Source organism: Pocillopora damicornis, chromosome 5, assembly GCF_964200805.1.
Source record: "Pocillopora damicornis chromosome 5, jaPocDami1.2, whole genome shotgun sequence".
NCBI classification, from domain to species: Eukaryota; Metazoa; Cnidaria; class Anthozoa; order Scleractinia; family Pocilloporidae; genus Pocillopora; species Pocillopora damicornis.
Window position 1 is genome coordinate 5,475,289 of NC_142674.1, and position 15,082 is coordinate 5,490,370.

General features: G+C 40.8%; 2 protein-coding genes across 3 annotated transcripts; both read left to right on the top strand.

The window, feature by feature from the left end:
• The first annotated feature begins 776 nt into the window (after positions 1-776).
• LOC113667016 (EKC/KEOPS complex subunit TPRKB) lies at positions 777-4,571 on the top strand. Its single transcript, XM_027182811.2, has 5 exons — positions 777-952; positions 1,447-1,569; positions 2,838-2,927; positions 3,521-3,607; positions 3,865-4,571. The coding sequence occupies exons 1-5, from the start codon at positions 800-802 to the stop codon at positions 3,949-3,951; spliced, it is 540 nt and encodes a 179-aa protein (XP_027038612.2). The 5' UTR covers positions 777-799; the 3' UTR covers positions 3,952-4,571.
• A 139-nt stretch (positions 4,572-4,710) lies between these two features.
• On the top strand, positions 4,711-14,937 carry LOC113667017 (uncharacterized). 2 transcript variants are annotated; one of them, XM_089207189.1, is made up of 3 exons: positions 4,711-4,787; positions 7,158-7,244; positions 13,330-14,937. In XM_089207189.1, the coding sequence occupies exons 2-3, from the start codon at positions 7,181-7,183 to the stop codon at positions 13,569-13,571; spliced, it is 306 nt and encodes a 101-aa protein (XP_089063315.1). In that variant the 5' UTR covers positions 4,711-4,787; positions 7,158-7,180; the 3' UTR covers positions 13,572-14,937. The 2 variants fall into 2 exon arrangements, with proteins under 2 accessions (XP_089063315.1, XP_089063316.1); XM_089207190.1 differs by lacking the exon at positions 4,711-4,787 and adding an exon at positions 5,084-5,223.
• Positions 14,938-15,082: the final 145 nt, after the last annotated feature.

Here is a 15,082-nt window from a genome sequence, read left to right on the forward strand (position 1 = left end):
GTCACCAAACGGTTCAACAGGTAAGCGAAGTAAACGTGCTTGTGAAAAAACGCTATGTCAAAAACTGTTTCGCTTATGGATCAACGGTTAATTTTCTGGTTCAAACGGCTACGCCTCAACCTGTTAATTACAAATCATTTATTAATCAAATGCCAATCAACTTGTTCACTTGAACAGGAACAACTATTGTCATATTTGTCAACGACACAGTGGTGTAAAGGATTATTGATTGTTTCCTATGTGAGTTCTACAAGGCCGACCCGGTGTTCCTCACAGCGTCCTAAGCATTCATGAACGAGTGGCCCCTAAACGAGCCTTTTTTAGCTGGTTTCCAGCTCTCTGCCCTCTCTTTCGCTCGCGTATTTTTAAGTGATGACGAAGTGTGACCAGGAAGGAAAAGAATAACAACAGAAGAGTCCCATTCTATTTATAGAACCGTGTTTTCCCAATAAAATACATGCTCATCTCCTTCCTTCGTACCATGAACCTCGGTAAATTTCAAAGTTTATATTTGGAAAAAACAAACATACATACGAACAAAATAATGAATTCCTTTCAACACCTCATGACCCACTCCTCACTTTACAACGAGGATATTCTTGGTTTGAAACTTCTTCACTAGTCCGTGAACCCACAGTTCCCATTCAGAATCTCCAAATAAGGAATGAACCACAGCTGGACCTTTTTTGTTCGGGAGTTGCTTCGCAAAATGCTTAGAACGTGTGAAACAGTGTTAAAACCGAGAAAGATTGGGACTACAATGCGTAGCCGCTGATCTGCATGCTCAGCTGATTTCAAGATGGCGGAAGAGTTTATCGTCCAATACAGCGTGCAAAGTAACCCGAGTTATACCACGAATCTGGCTCTATTTACGGATGTGACAAACAGTAGCGAGCTTAGGCAACTGATCATCCAAGGAAAAATAGAAGCTGCCCTTTTAAATGCATCTATGGTACGGTCATTTCACTTGTATATTTACTAACTTCGTACGAAGCTTGGGTTAGCTCACATGTTACCATACATAAGCTTAGGTTGAGACTTGCGGAGAAAGTTTGCTTGCATTTGGAAGAATTTCAGAGAAAGCAGAGGTCAATAAGCGTACATATAAATATAAACACACCCGTTTTTAAATACGTTGCAATTTGAAGAAAAAAAAATGGAAATATGTATACCTTTTGCTTACATATATATAGTATATGAGTCGACGGTTGACAAGTTTGGGGGTACGAGATAAAACCAATGGAAGATTTTTATATTCAATGCGATGTGAAAAAACTTGCCGGGGATTCTGCACTTTAGCTGCTTGAAAAGTAACAATATTTTACCCAGCATCTTCTGTATGTCATAGGCAGACTAGCCAAAAGTTTACTCTGTAAAGTCTCAGGCTTTGTATTTCTCTCGAGAGTGATTTTGTATACGGTATATGCCTGTGATTATGCTTTTTAGATCATAGACCCATTTCATGTGGCAATAGCAGGACACAAAGCTCTGCAACTGTTTCAACAAGGAAAGATGAAGACCAAGACACTGCACTCAGAGATTGTTTTCAATTTGTCCCCCTCCACAAATGTAAGAAAATATATTAAGTAACAATACATTGACGAAACTTAGCTGAGGTATTAGTGCATAGCCCCACCTATAAAGCAAGTAATTTTTTTTTAAGCAGGTCTTTGAAGCACTTTGGATTGTGACTATGAATGAATTCCCTTTTTGTGGATTAACCCATTGCATTCTAAGAGTGATAAGCATCTAATTTCTCCTTTCTGTATCACCCTTGAATCACACATTAACCCTCTCACTCCCATGAGTGACCAAGACAGAATTTCTCCTAACAATATCAAGACAATATCAAGAAGATAAGTAAGGAGAATAAAGAAAAATATCAATCAGGGGATCATTGGTTGATCCAAACCCAAATTCTCCTAACTAATATCATAAGAATTGTATGGAAGACAGAAAGGAGAATTACTTATGAGATCTTGGGAGTGAAAGGGTTAAAGTCGCACAAGAATAAAGAAAATGATTATTAACTAAAGTAGCTCCTGATTTTTAAACAAATTCTCCTTGTCAGATCATTAGGAAATGTATAGAGAACAGTATGGAGATTATGCATACTGATATTAGGGTGTAAAGGGTTAAATGGATTATAAATGATACAGTCTTGAATGTGTGTATATGTTGCATTGTGGGGGATGCAGTATCCTAATGCATAGTACACTAGACTGTGGGTTAAGAGGTTTGATTTTATTCCGTGGCTGGATCATTGTATCCTGTTCTTGGGCAAGATACTGTATTTTCACAGAGCATCTCTCCACCCGGGAGTGTAACTGAGTACTGGGGAAGTGTTAGGGAAGCCCGATGAAATGCTGGGGGGTAACCTTGTGATAGACTGGTATCCTATCCAGGGGAGGGGGGGTAGTTGCACTCTTAGTCACTTCATTCTACAGAAACAGTATTGAATTGCAGCCAGATGGGGCCAGTTGGCCTGAGTGTTGAGTAATACATATTATAGTATTGATGAAATGGAGCTTTTTATTAATATATATGCCTGTATCATGTGAGTTTGGAACTGAATCTTTTGCCAAAGAATCAGAGAAACATTAAAACTGATGGTACCATCCTTACAGTGGCCTATACAGTGGCCTATACAGTGGCCTATACAGGCTTTCCTTATAAGAATTGAATTCTCACCTAAGATTATTTTAAGTGCTTAGTCAAATCTTCAACACCCTGGGAAAAGGAGAATCTAAGAATGGCTGGGATATTAATCTTGTCATTGAAAAGAAGGTATTATCCATCAAACTGGTGTGAAATATCTTATATGATTGTTTTTTTAGATAAATGAATCTTTCAAGAAATTTGGAATACTGGACAGTACAACAAGTGTGTTAGTTGTCATTGTGACTCAAGAAAATGCCAACAAAAAGGTTTGCATAAGTTTCATACCTGGTATCTACATTTGTTAGTTTTTAAAACTTTACTACATCAGACAAGCATCTACTCCTTGACTGTTATATTAGTACTTAGAATACACCACACGAGTGAATAGTGCCTTTCATGTGTGCTGATTGGCTAGTTCAGAAATGAATAGCAAGTTGTATTCGCCACCATGTCTATGGTGTCATTTGTGCATAGCTTTACTTTTGAAGGGCACAGCATTGACACTTGTGCTATTGAGGAATACGGCTACATGTGACTATTAGAAACAATTCACGTCTTCTGGAATATTAATGTTACGTGTCAATTATTTTTTTGAGACAGATTCTTGAATGCAAAGTTCGTGACAGAAATAAGGTTTTTTTGGACATACAAAGTACATTAAGGCTCTCAGAGAATTTCTAAGTTTAATTTGTACAGTAGGTTTGCAGCCTAAAAACTGTGGAACTTAAATGAAAGAAAATAGAAAAAGAAAGAAGTTGATTTTTAAGTCTAAACTTTTGGTATAAATTGCTTAGTTTTGAAAATTAAGGGACTTGTATATATTATTTGAACAAACACATTATTTTTAATTTCTCCACAGATTTCAGAAATCAGTAAATTTATAAATGGAGAACAAGTTTCTATTACTGCATTGAGCACAATTTCTGACCAAGAAAAAATAAAGAAGGTAACTGATGTATTTCATTTTGAGATCTACTGTAGTCATTCCCGAGGTGATTGCTATCAAGAAATAATCTGGAGTAATTTATCAGTTTATTTGTAATTACTGCAGTAAGTGAGCAAATGACAAACAGATGTTGCTATCATCAAAATGGGAACAGATGGGTCAATAATGAATATTTGATGTACACAGGGGATTCTAGGTACACAATTTGGTAAGATATTAGAAATAATGAAATTTGATCATTTTATTTTTCTTTTCAGATTTATGGTATCTCAGACGAGGAACTTCAATGCAGTTCGCTGCAAGACGGCGTAATCACACGAGTAGCAACCAAAGATGCTGCGTAATATTAATGAACTATTATTAGAAGGACTAAATAGAAAGAAATCAATCTTTTACCCAATAACATTTATTTAACAAGTAGCAAAGCCTCGGCTGTCCTCCGTTCTGTCGATTTAGGCCGTTGCACGACACTCGATAAAGCAATCGCAACGACCAATCACCGTGAAGAAAAATACCACAAGAAGCCAATGAGAATTCAAAGTAAAAACACGCAAAAGGGCGGGAAAACGGGAGTGCCGAGTCGCGTTTGGGTGTAAGTTCTGCATCTAATTGGTGGAGAGGTTGGCGCGAGTTTCATTGGACCAATCACAGGGCGTGGTACAGCAAAACCAATAAAATCCTGGCTACTTTCGACATTCGATTGAAAACTGCTCGAAACCTGAGACTAAAATGATTACATTGCTTTCAGAAGCAATTGTGTGTCGCCCCGTGTCGCCCATAAAAAGAAAAACAAAATACAGGGGGTGTAGTAAATATTGTCCGTCCATCTCGGTAGGAATCTAACCAACTATTTTGTCGCCTGTGGGTTTATTCCTTAGTTGGGTCTATACGCAGTTGGATCAATTTCTATCACTGTGTACACGTTTGTAGAGTTGAATAAAAGCATTTAAGTTTCGAAACAACAGTTATATTGCCCTATTGGTTTAGATTCTCGCTTGCTGATAACTGAAATATTTTACTTTTCGAGAACAATAGTCGACACAAACTGATTGACAGATTTGTCAAGTGGTAATTTATATCTAGCAACAAACCTGTGTCATTCGTCATTCGAGAGGTAGACTGTCAAGCTGTGACGTTCAAGCAACTCTGTGGTTTGCCCTTTAGCGTTTTAAATCTTCAGGTGAGGTTTGTTTTTGTCTATCGAGAGCTAATCGTTTGAAACACTGAATGGGAACGCTCTCATAACTTGTACACGTGTCCAGAAAAAAAAATGAGAGCGCTTCCGCTGTGTACCGTCCCGGTTAGTGAATCAGAGAATTGTGACTACGCGCGGAGGCAACATAACTACAGTTTCATGTACACTTTTTTATGTTTATACAATAACAGACTATTTCGAGCGCTTATCACTACCTTGATCGATGGGAAAGATTTGATTTAATGTGTCATTTTGACCATTTACAAACTGAAAACAAAGAATGCTGTCATTAGATAGATTCAAAAATCGTAATTGTTGTAACACTCATCTTGACAAACCGGTCAGATTAAAAGTAGCAGTAAGTTTCACCAGCCTCTGCTACTTGAACTAGGATGAGTTGGTAAGAAATACGAAATCACGGGTATGTTTTACGTCAGTTTGAAACAGTTAAAAACTCTATTTGTTTATCTACGCTTAAAGGACACCCCATTGCGAGCTACACCTGAGCAAATTAACACCTTGGTTGAAATCGCAGTTTTCAAGGGCTTCTTTCAGTTTTAAGAAAAATCCTAGGGAGAACGTGAATCATAATATGCGAAGCCAACTATTGGAAAGCGTTGGAAAACTTGCATGTGTTGGAAAAAAAAACTGCATCCTTATGATAAACTATTTCTGTGTTCTTAAGGAATACTCTTGAACCGCTACATACTAAATCACGATTAAGTTTTAAGTCTTGAAGTTGAAATATCGGGGCTTTGGAGAAAGACATGAAATATTTCGAAGTTCAGAAAATATCAAAGATTCGCACAGTACTAGCTTTTACCAGGTCAATTTGTGATAATTTTACGCTTAGATAACTATCTGTTGCAAAAATGTGTTGTTTTGTTTACATATTAGCAGTAATTTACACCCTAATTTAAACCCTTTCGCACACTTCAAAAATACAGGCAGATCGATTTCGCGAAGAAGACACAAAAAACATCAGTGTAATTGGAGGGAGACTCGCAATTAGATTTGAAACAGTCATCTGTTGTTTGTCTGCGTGGAAAGAGAGCATAATCCTAATTACTCTTTACCAAGGATCGTAATTTGCATATTAATTATTTGTTACTAATGACACCAGTTTCACATCTGTTCTCACATCTGTTTCTCAGAAATGTCCTAACATGACTGAAATGGCGCTCTGCTAGGGCTGAAAAGATCACATACTTTTAATACATAAATACAAGCGTCTTTTTGGTATAAAATTGCTCTTGCCGTCGAGCTTCGCATCTCGAAAGTGTTAATATCCAAACCAAATCTTTCTCTAGTTAATGAAGCTATTAACTCAAAGCGAATTATCTAATCTTTTCGTTGATGCTCGCTAGCTATTAAATGAAATGCGTCAGATGTAATTCATGAACAGGTAAGTTTGTTGCTGTTCTGTATAATGAAGGGGCAGCAAACTGACAACAGTTACAAGTATGCATTTTGTGGTTTTGCAGAAATGTTTAACTTGGTCTCTGTAGGGGGGGATGTCACTACGGGGAGTTATTTCTGTAATTTCATTCGATAAGCAACGGCTAATTCATTCCCGTCTCGATCAAAGCAACTTTGTTTTCCACCGACACACCAATTCTGAAAAAACAGATGTTTGTATTTTGGGCCCACGGGCTTTTCGGTCAGCTGTCTACGGAAACACCCTAAATTTCCTCTCATACAGATCCATGAAATTTTGTTCAGACAGCACCCATGAATACTTCTATGGCGCAATTGAACACTGAAGATATGATCTAAAGCGTCTTGCAAACTATGTGACAAATCGGAAATATTCAAATTAGAAACAAACGTTGTAAATAAACATAGTGTTTAAAAATCCCAAATGGCAGGAGACAGACCAGTTGGCTTCATTCATAACAAAGCCAAGACACTGAACTCGGGCCAACTGAGAAGGCTAATTCCCCATCCATTCCCCCTGAAAAACCATGTGATTCCCCAAAAATCCACTACCCCTCCCCCGGCGATGACAACTGGTAACTAGTGCCTAACCACACGGCTACTCTGCGTCGCTCAAAAAGAAAACGTTATACTTAAAGTGCATTCAGGGAAATTCTAGAGAGATGGCAAATAACATGTTGAAAATTTATGGATTTTGCCAAATTTTACCCAACCCCAATTCTCTTAAGCTCATTTCTGCCGTTTTCCCTTGCAACCCGTCTTATTTCGTCCTCCAAATCTTCGTATTTCCCACACTTTTCAAAATCTGGGACAATGAGGCTCTTATGCCTCTCCTTTCCCCCTCCCCCCCCCCCTTCCCCCGAGCCGAGGGTCCTTCTGAGCTTTTAAACCAAGTTTGGTGATTTTCTATCCTCGTAGGTTGCCAAGTACAAGAAGCAAGAATGAGTCTGATCAACAATCTTTCGAGCACACACTGGCAGGAAGTAGGAAACTCATCTAGTGATGGTAGGTAGATAGTCGACGATAAAAAAAAAACAAACACACAAACAGAAAACGCCCGAGATGTCATAATTTTTCGCCTTTTTTCCTAACCATTCAAAGGTCGGGATGTTTTTTAACACGTCGACTTTTGCGCCGAATCTCGCGCCGTCTCGTGAACTGTCGAAAACGTGCAAAAGCTAGCGTACTCACGATTTATTTCTTGGTTCGATTTTGCTATTACACTCCAATTAACTCTCTCTCACAACTCTCACAAAAAAACACATCACGTCTCCTTGTAAGCACGTGGAACAGCACCATATATGGGGCGATAAGACACGTGCTGCATACATGCGGTTTGGTTATGTAATAGATAAACGAAATCACTTATGTTTAAGATTAATAAATGTAACGTACAGTTTCCAACACCCTCCCCCATATGACTTGGGAACAAGGCATATGTAAGTGGAACAGACTCCATAACACAACAAGAAATAAGCATAAAAATAAAGTTTCTTTAGTAAACACATTCAAGTGTCTTGCTCGGCAATGTCCTGTATTCGCTGACGTGCTGCCACAGCTGCATCTCGTCGCGGTCGGAACTCCAATGCAGTTGGGTTCAAAGGTGGGTCATTACAAGGCAGAGGGTTTCGATCGCAGGACAACTCCAATGGATAGAGATGTTGGATTGGGCGTTCCATGAATCCTCTGCCTGCTCTTAATTTCGCTGCCCTAACAACACCATCACGACCACTGAATAATTCTTCTACTACCCCCATGGGCCACTGATTTCGGTTTCGCTCTTCAGACTTAATGATAACAACATCTCCTACGGACAAGCTGTTAGGTTTGGTGTTGTGTTTAAGTTTATGCCTCTCTCTCAAAGCTCTAAGGTATTCTGTGGTCCAGCGACGCCACATTGTATCTTTGGTAGCTTTCAAGAATTTCGCACGTTTCCTCAAGTCACGGTCTTCGAGCCGATGTGGCTCGAACTCAGGTAAAATGTTAGCATTCAGAAACAGGAAGGAGTTGGGTGTTAGTGTAGGGAACTGCGGGTCATCCTCCACATAACTAAGAGGTCCTATGATTCTCTTGGAAGGGTGACGAGAATTGTGATTGAACCGCAAGATCCATGCACAAATTCTCATGGCTTTACGCAAGCCGAACTTCTCGAGAACAGTGTCAAAGTCATTGTTTGCTTCAACACCGAGCGCAAAAAGTTCTCGTTGAACCTTCTTTTCTGCGTTGCTGTCATCCGTCGCCTTTGTCACAATATTAGCAGGCCACTGGGATCGGTCGGATAACCACGGTGGACCTTTCCACCATAGCTGTGCTTCATTCACACTGCCACCTCTGCTCCCCAGGTCAGCAGGGTTTTCGGATGTCGGTACATGTCTCCACTGCGTGTTCGGGTGGCTCTGGATCTTTTTAACCCGATTAGCCACGAATTGGCGGTACTCTCCGTCATCGTTCAGCCAGTGTAGGGCTACAGTGCTGTCGAGCCAGCACTGTATATCCTCCGTCATACTGAAGCCTTCTAGCGCAACCCGCACATTCGTAGACAAGTTGACTGCCATATGGCCTGCTACGAGCTCCAAACGAGGAATCGTCAGACTTTTCTTGGCAAGGCGGGATTTGGCGGCAATCAGACCCTGCGTCACGCCTGACGCCTGTGTAACCACAGCATAAACAGCAGCACACACACCGTGAATACTTGCATCACCAAATGCATGAAGTTTGATATTGTCGATCGGTTCCTGGTACTGAACAAGACTGCGAGGAAAGTACACATCGTCCGGTGCATTCTTCTCCCATTTTAGCCACCGTTTCGTAATCCCCTCGGGAAGTGGGATGTCCCAGCTCAACTTCATCTCACTAGCTTCTCGATAGATTTGTTTCCCTTCTAACATTACAGGCGACACGAGTCCTAACGGGTCATAAATCTTCGCTAAGTTGGCGAGGATGCCCCGCTTGGTCAATGTAGCAGGCTGAGATGGGAGTGAAACATGTAAAGTGTCATCCCCTTTGTCCCATTTGAGTCCCAGTAGTTTGCACTCTCCACGAGCTGATGATGCACCAAGCTGTTGTTTAGCAAACGAAGGCTCGTCATCGGTACAGTCGCTTTCTAGTTCTGACACGTTTGAGTGCCATTTATGCAAGGTGAACCCTGCACGATTAAAGATCTCTACTGCATAATGTTTGAGCTGTTGCGCACCTTCCCTAGTAGTATCTCCGGCAATCAAATCATCTACATACAGACTGTTCTTAATTTCTTGTACAGTCCCTGGGTACTCGGACTGCACACTTTCCAGGTGTTGTTGTATCACGGCATTGAGTAGGAAAGGAGAAGGAGCAAGACCAAACACCACTCTCGTAAACCTCAGCACTTCTAGTTCTCCGGTCGATTTGTCTTTAATCCAGTGGAACCTCAATGCGTCACGTTCAGCTTCCTTAACACGTATCTGCAGGAAGGCCTTGCGCACATCTCCGGCAACTGCAATGGGATGGAATCTGTTGCGGACAATAACATTCCACAGCTCATTCTGTAGTGGGGGGCCAGTGTGTAAACACTCATTCAAAGAAGGCGCACCGTCATACGCACGGGCCGAGGCGTCATATACCACTCGTAGCTTGGTTGATTCGGCATTCTCACGTATTACTGCTCGGTGGGGCATGTAGAATTCTTTGCCTGTTACCTTCGCTGGTGCTTTCTCAACCACACCTTCTTCTAACTGTTCCCGAATAATGTCGTCGTACTGGTCTAGCATATCAGTTCTCTTTAATTTCCGTAGAAGAGAGTTCACTCTGCGCACACTGCCCGCACAATCATTGGGCAACTCAGGACAGTTCCCTTTCCAGGGTAGTCCAGTTTCGTATCGGCCGTCTGGACTCCTAGCCAGTTGCTCCTTAAATTCTTCGTGGACGTCGCTCTGGAGAGTAGATAGTTTGTCCTCTAGTCCTAGGACATCTAGGGCGCAGAGTCGGTTGTGATCCACCGTAGAATTCACGGCAAGATACGCGTTGCCTAGATCTGTTCCGGGGGACATTATAGTCCACCCGAAACGTGTACGCTCTGCTACTGGATCTCCTTTACGTCCGACCCGTAAACGATCACTCGTCCGTATCTTGGCAAAGTCATTAGCGCCGATAATCACGTGCACAGGTAAGCGAGCCTTGGTATCACTATCGTCCATCTTAACACCTCTCAGGTGAGGGTGATTTTTTACGAGGTCGGAATACTTTGGGTTGTCTAAGGTCAACAGTTCCCTTTTTTCGATTTTCGTGACATTCACGTTTAGTGAGAAATCTCCAGTTACGGAATGCATGACAACTTCGTATACTTGCATAGTTCTGGTTTCAACGCCTGTAAGCATGGCGATTTGACGCAAACTCGTACTCTTCACTTTAGCTTTAAGTAACTCAATCGCAGTTGACGAAACATACGAATGGCTAGCGCCACTGTCCAAAAGAGCTCTGAATTTATATCCACCCATGTTTATGACTACTACGGGATGAATAACACTGGAATCGTCAATCAAATTTGCAGTCATACCTGGTTCTCGTCTCTCCTTCCTGTCACATATCGAAGTGTGGTGTTTTCCATCGCAAATTTTACAAGTATTTCTGCTCTTACAATCGTTGGCCCGGTGTTTGGCTCCGGTGCAATTGAAGCACAAGCGCTTATCGGCAAGTATTTTCTTCCTTTCTTCAATGCTTTGGACATTTTCACAGTTAATTGCTTTATGTTGTTCGCTACAACAATAAAGACACGCCCCTGGGCTCGCCCTCGACTGGTTTCCGGTTTCTTGTTGTTTGGCAAGAAAAGCTCTGGATTGATCTCGACGGAAATTTGAACTCTTTGATTTCGGTTCGTCTGAAATGGGATTATTAGTCGTCCACTTCTCCAACGCCTCTAAGAATGCTACAAAAGTCCATTCACACCATTTTTCATCTATCATAGCAAGTTCGTTCTTTATTACCTCAAGTTTGTCGAATGTAAATCGAACCGCGGCGTCCAATTTGGATAAGCTCTTCAATGTTCGCAATGACTCTACATTGAACAGTAGTACTTCGTAAAATTCATGTATCTTCTTTACGTTTCTCTCGCGCATGGTGGGTAGTTCCAAAATATTCCTAACGTAGGTTCCCACGACTTCACTCGCTTTCCCATATCTTCTTGTGAGTAAATCTTTAGCTTTTTGGTAACCTTCAGGCGTAAACGGAAGACCGTCGATGAGATTTCGCACCTTCATATTCACTAATTCTTTCAAGTAAGAGAACTTTGTGACTTCAGGGGCACTGGAATCATCAATTTGACTTTGGAACTGTCCCCAAAAACGCAGCCAATCTTGCGGCGTCCCGTCAAATTTTGTGATCACGAGCTTGGGCATTCTCACCACGTTGCTAGCCATTTGGCCGTGCATATTTTCCGGCGGTTCCGCTTGAGCTTGTTTGAGCTCCAACTTCTTCTTCTCAAATTCCAATTCCTCCGCATGTGCTCGATTAATAGCTTCTTGTTGTTGCATCATTTTCTCTTTCTCTAGTTCGACTTCTCTCTTGTGCTCATAGAGCACGGTTGCGTGTTTCAGATTGCGATCGATTTGCTCAATTCGTTCTTCCAGTTCGCGTATACAGGCGTCTCCTTCGTTAATGACTAGCTCGATTTCGTCGGCCCATTCTTGTACCGCTTCGTCGTCTTCGCCGTTCGTAAACTTTTGTTCCTCAATGGAATCCTTTAACTTCACTACCGTAGTCACTAGGGCTTCAACCGAAACTTTGTGTCTCTCAAAGGCTGTTCGGTCGTCTTTCTTTAAGACATCTCCTGTCTTCTTCAAGCGAAAATTCAACGTCTTCAATTTGCCCTCAAGTTCGGCAATCTGTGTCTCCATGATTTCCAACGCTGTCCTGGCAGGGTCGCCACTGTGTCGAAAACGTGCAAAAGCTAGCGTACTCACGATTTATTTCTTGGTTCGATTTTGCTATTACACTCCAATTAACTCTCTCTCACAACTCTCACAAAAAGAACACATCACGTCTCCTTGTAAGCACGTGGAACAGCACCATATATGGGGCGATAAGACACGTGCTGCATACATGCGGTTTGGTTATGTAATAGATAAACGAAATCACTTATGTTTAAGATTAATAAATGTAACGTACAGTTTCCAACAGAACCAATCAAATGCACGCCTAAAGCATGATTTTTAGATACCAATGTTCAGCACAGCAAGGTTTGAATTGAAGAAAGGAATGAATGGCATTTGTTGGAGATTATTTGTTTTTAATTATCTGTAACAATTCTTTCAAAGTTTTCAACTCGTATTCTTCTGACGTTATTTTCAGTAATTATAATAATAGAAAGCACTTTTCAATGGCGGTATACTTACAGCCTCACTCTATCAAACTGATCAAAAAAATTAGACTCTCCCGTTTGCGGCTCAGAAAGACACAAAATAACTTGCAGATCACTAGCATGCGCGCAAGCTCTCATGACTCGCGTTTCCCGCCCGATGGAAGATTGGAGACGAGTCAAAGAGAAGTTTGCTGGGAGTCTGGAACTAATCAATCCCAGATTTCTTACAGACCTCTTGCTGGTTCGTGTTGCTCAAGGCTTCATACTTTCCCGTAAGTGAAGAAATGCTCTTACCGAAGAGATAATAATGAGGGCTGCTCGTTGGCTAACAAAACACGATGGCGTGCGTTATCATTCTTCGTGATGACGCGCATGGCCTGGTGAGTTGTGGTCTGTAACCCTTCAAACCATAATAATAGCATGCACATTCTCTATACTATTGCTAAAAAGCAGAATTTAATAAGCAGTAAAGAGCTTTCATAACCCTTTGACTCCTACCAATGACTAAAGAAACGATCACCAACTAAAGAAGTTGTTGATATTTCAACAAATTCTGCTTGACAGCGCCTTAGGAAACATATATTAAGCAGCATGAAGAATGTGCATACTGATGTCGGGTGTAAAAATTTAATGGGTGATCATTTCCTTCTATGATTCTCATGACCATAGCGTTTGATTCAGCAGCGATGCTTTGAGGGGAAATTAGACATTAGTTACCATTACGAATTGTAAGGTTAAACAAAATCCCCTTTTCCTCAGGTCTAGAATTTAAAGAATACATTATCACACGTTCCCAAAAGGACGGAAGCGTTTATAAATACGCTGTCCGTGCCGCTGACGATAACGACGCCCCTCCGAGGATATTTCATTTGGAGGGCGGTGACGAGAGGAAAGACCCACTGAAAGAATACCGCATGTTGGAGATCGTGACGCGCGCGGATGGAAACAAGGTCTTTATAACTGGGATCAGAAATGGCGGAGATTGCGTTGTGAAGATCTGATCACAGATCAAGAGTCCCAATCATTTTGTCACAGAAATGCACTTTAACTGTTTTGTGAGAATCGTTAATTGTGAAAGTAGTGTATCTCAGCTTGTGTTTAGTTACGAAGAAATCTCATGGCCCAAGAAACTAAGTCTTGTTTAATATCTGCCTTCAAGATTTACATCAAAACTGTCTCGTTATGCAAATGTCCGTCCCTAAAGTTGATACCGAAACGAGGCTACCAGTAAACTATGCCTATTGTTACAGCTAGTGTAACATTTCACACTGAACCTTTGGACGTGGATACAACTTTTTCTCTATATTTAACCTCTAGGTAGAAGTCGTGTGCACATAGAGGTTCCTTTCCTTTGGAAGGGAACCTTTTTGTCGCAGGTAACACTGTATATATGAGATAAATATTTTCCTTATTTTATGTAAAGCGATTAGGAATTATCTTTTAGACTTCTCATCTTTTCAGTCTTTTCCAATTATTTTTATGATATCCATGGCCAATAATTATCGATTATTCACAAAGGTGAATATAGAAGTGGATATTTACCGAGCCGCACAGCAGCGAGGTGAATATTCAACACTTTCACCGACACTGAGGTGAATAATTATTTTAGTATATATCGCATAAGAACGAAAAAATTGTATATTTCTGTTAGTATACCCCAAAAAAATGGTCGAAAATTTTATTGTTGACGTACGATTTTGTCTCTTCGGCTGTTTGGAGGTGAATAGTATTTTCTTATCACTCCGAACCGGCCAATCAGCGTGCGTGAAAAGCATTATTCGCATGTGTGGTTTTTACTAAGCTTACTTTTAAGTAACAGAAGTAGAGTGTTGTTTCGCATCATTTTAATCAAGTTGGTTAATACTACTTTTTTTTTTAAAAAGCGGGAAGGCATGTACACAAATAAAATCACAGCCATGGCTTGAGCAAAGCTAAACTTCCCTGAGCAGATTGAAGCACTGAAACTGGTTTTTCACTTGTGCGCCTCAGAGTTCTATTATTTTTTATTGTACTTTCTCCATCACTGGGATAAAAGTGATAGAGCTGTTGTTTGAATCTTTGTCAATTAATGTAAAAAAGGTCTCATTCGAAAGAGTGATCCAGAATCAGGAGAAAATAATGAGACCTTATTTACTCTTGTCAGTATTTAGTGTCGGCACACCAGGCCAAATCCCAAGAGAATGTATTATGACGTGAAACAGTTAAGCGTTTCAAATTCCACGTTATAGCAATAATGACTTTCCTTCATAAGGGTTGACGCATATGTAGAATTTTCTGTCCTGTAAGATTTGTTTTTGTTTTTGTTCTTGGTTTTGATCGTGATGGAATACTTGTAAACGAACATTAAAACGCTTGTCTCGTGATTTAGAGTCATTGTGTGATTATTTTGTCATTGCTAGGGGGAGAAATCGAAAGAGGGCATGCGTCGTTTTATTGAACATATCTTCTCTACAATGGATTTAGGAATGAAAATTGAAGGTTCCCTGCGCCCCCATTTCCGACCGCCACTCAG

What these genes read in the sequence shown, in the direction of transcription:
- LOC113667016 (XM_027182811.2), top strand. Translation starts at nt 800, where the DNA reads ATGGCGGAAGAGTTTATCGTCCAATACAGCGTGCAAAGTAACCCGAGT. An exon ending in CCCTTTTAAATGCATCTATG is followed by an intron (nt 953 to 1,446) that starts GTACGGTCATTT and finishes TATGCTTTTTAG; the next exon opens with ATCATAGACCCATTTCATGT. An exon ending in ATTTGTCCCCCTCCACAAAT is followed by an intron (nt 1,570 to 2,837) that starts GTAAGAAAATAT and finishes TTGTTTTTTTAG; the next exon opens with ATAAATGAATCTTTCAAGAA.
- LOC113667017 (XM_089207189.1), top strand. Translation starts at nt 7,181, where the DNA reads ATGAGTCTGATCAACAATCTTTCGAGCACACACTGGCAGGAAGTAGGA. An exon ending in AGGAAACTCATCTAGTGATG is followed by an intron (nt 7,245 to 13,329) that starts GTAGGTAGATAG and finishes CCTTTTCCTCAG; the next exon opens with GTCTAGAATTTAAAGAATAC.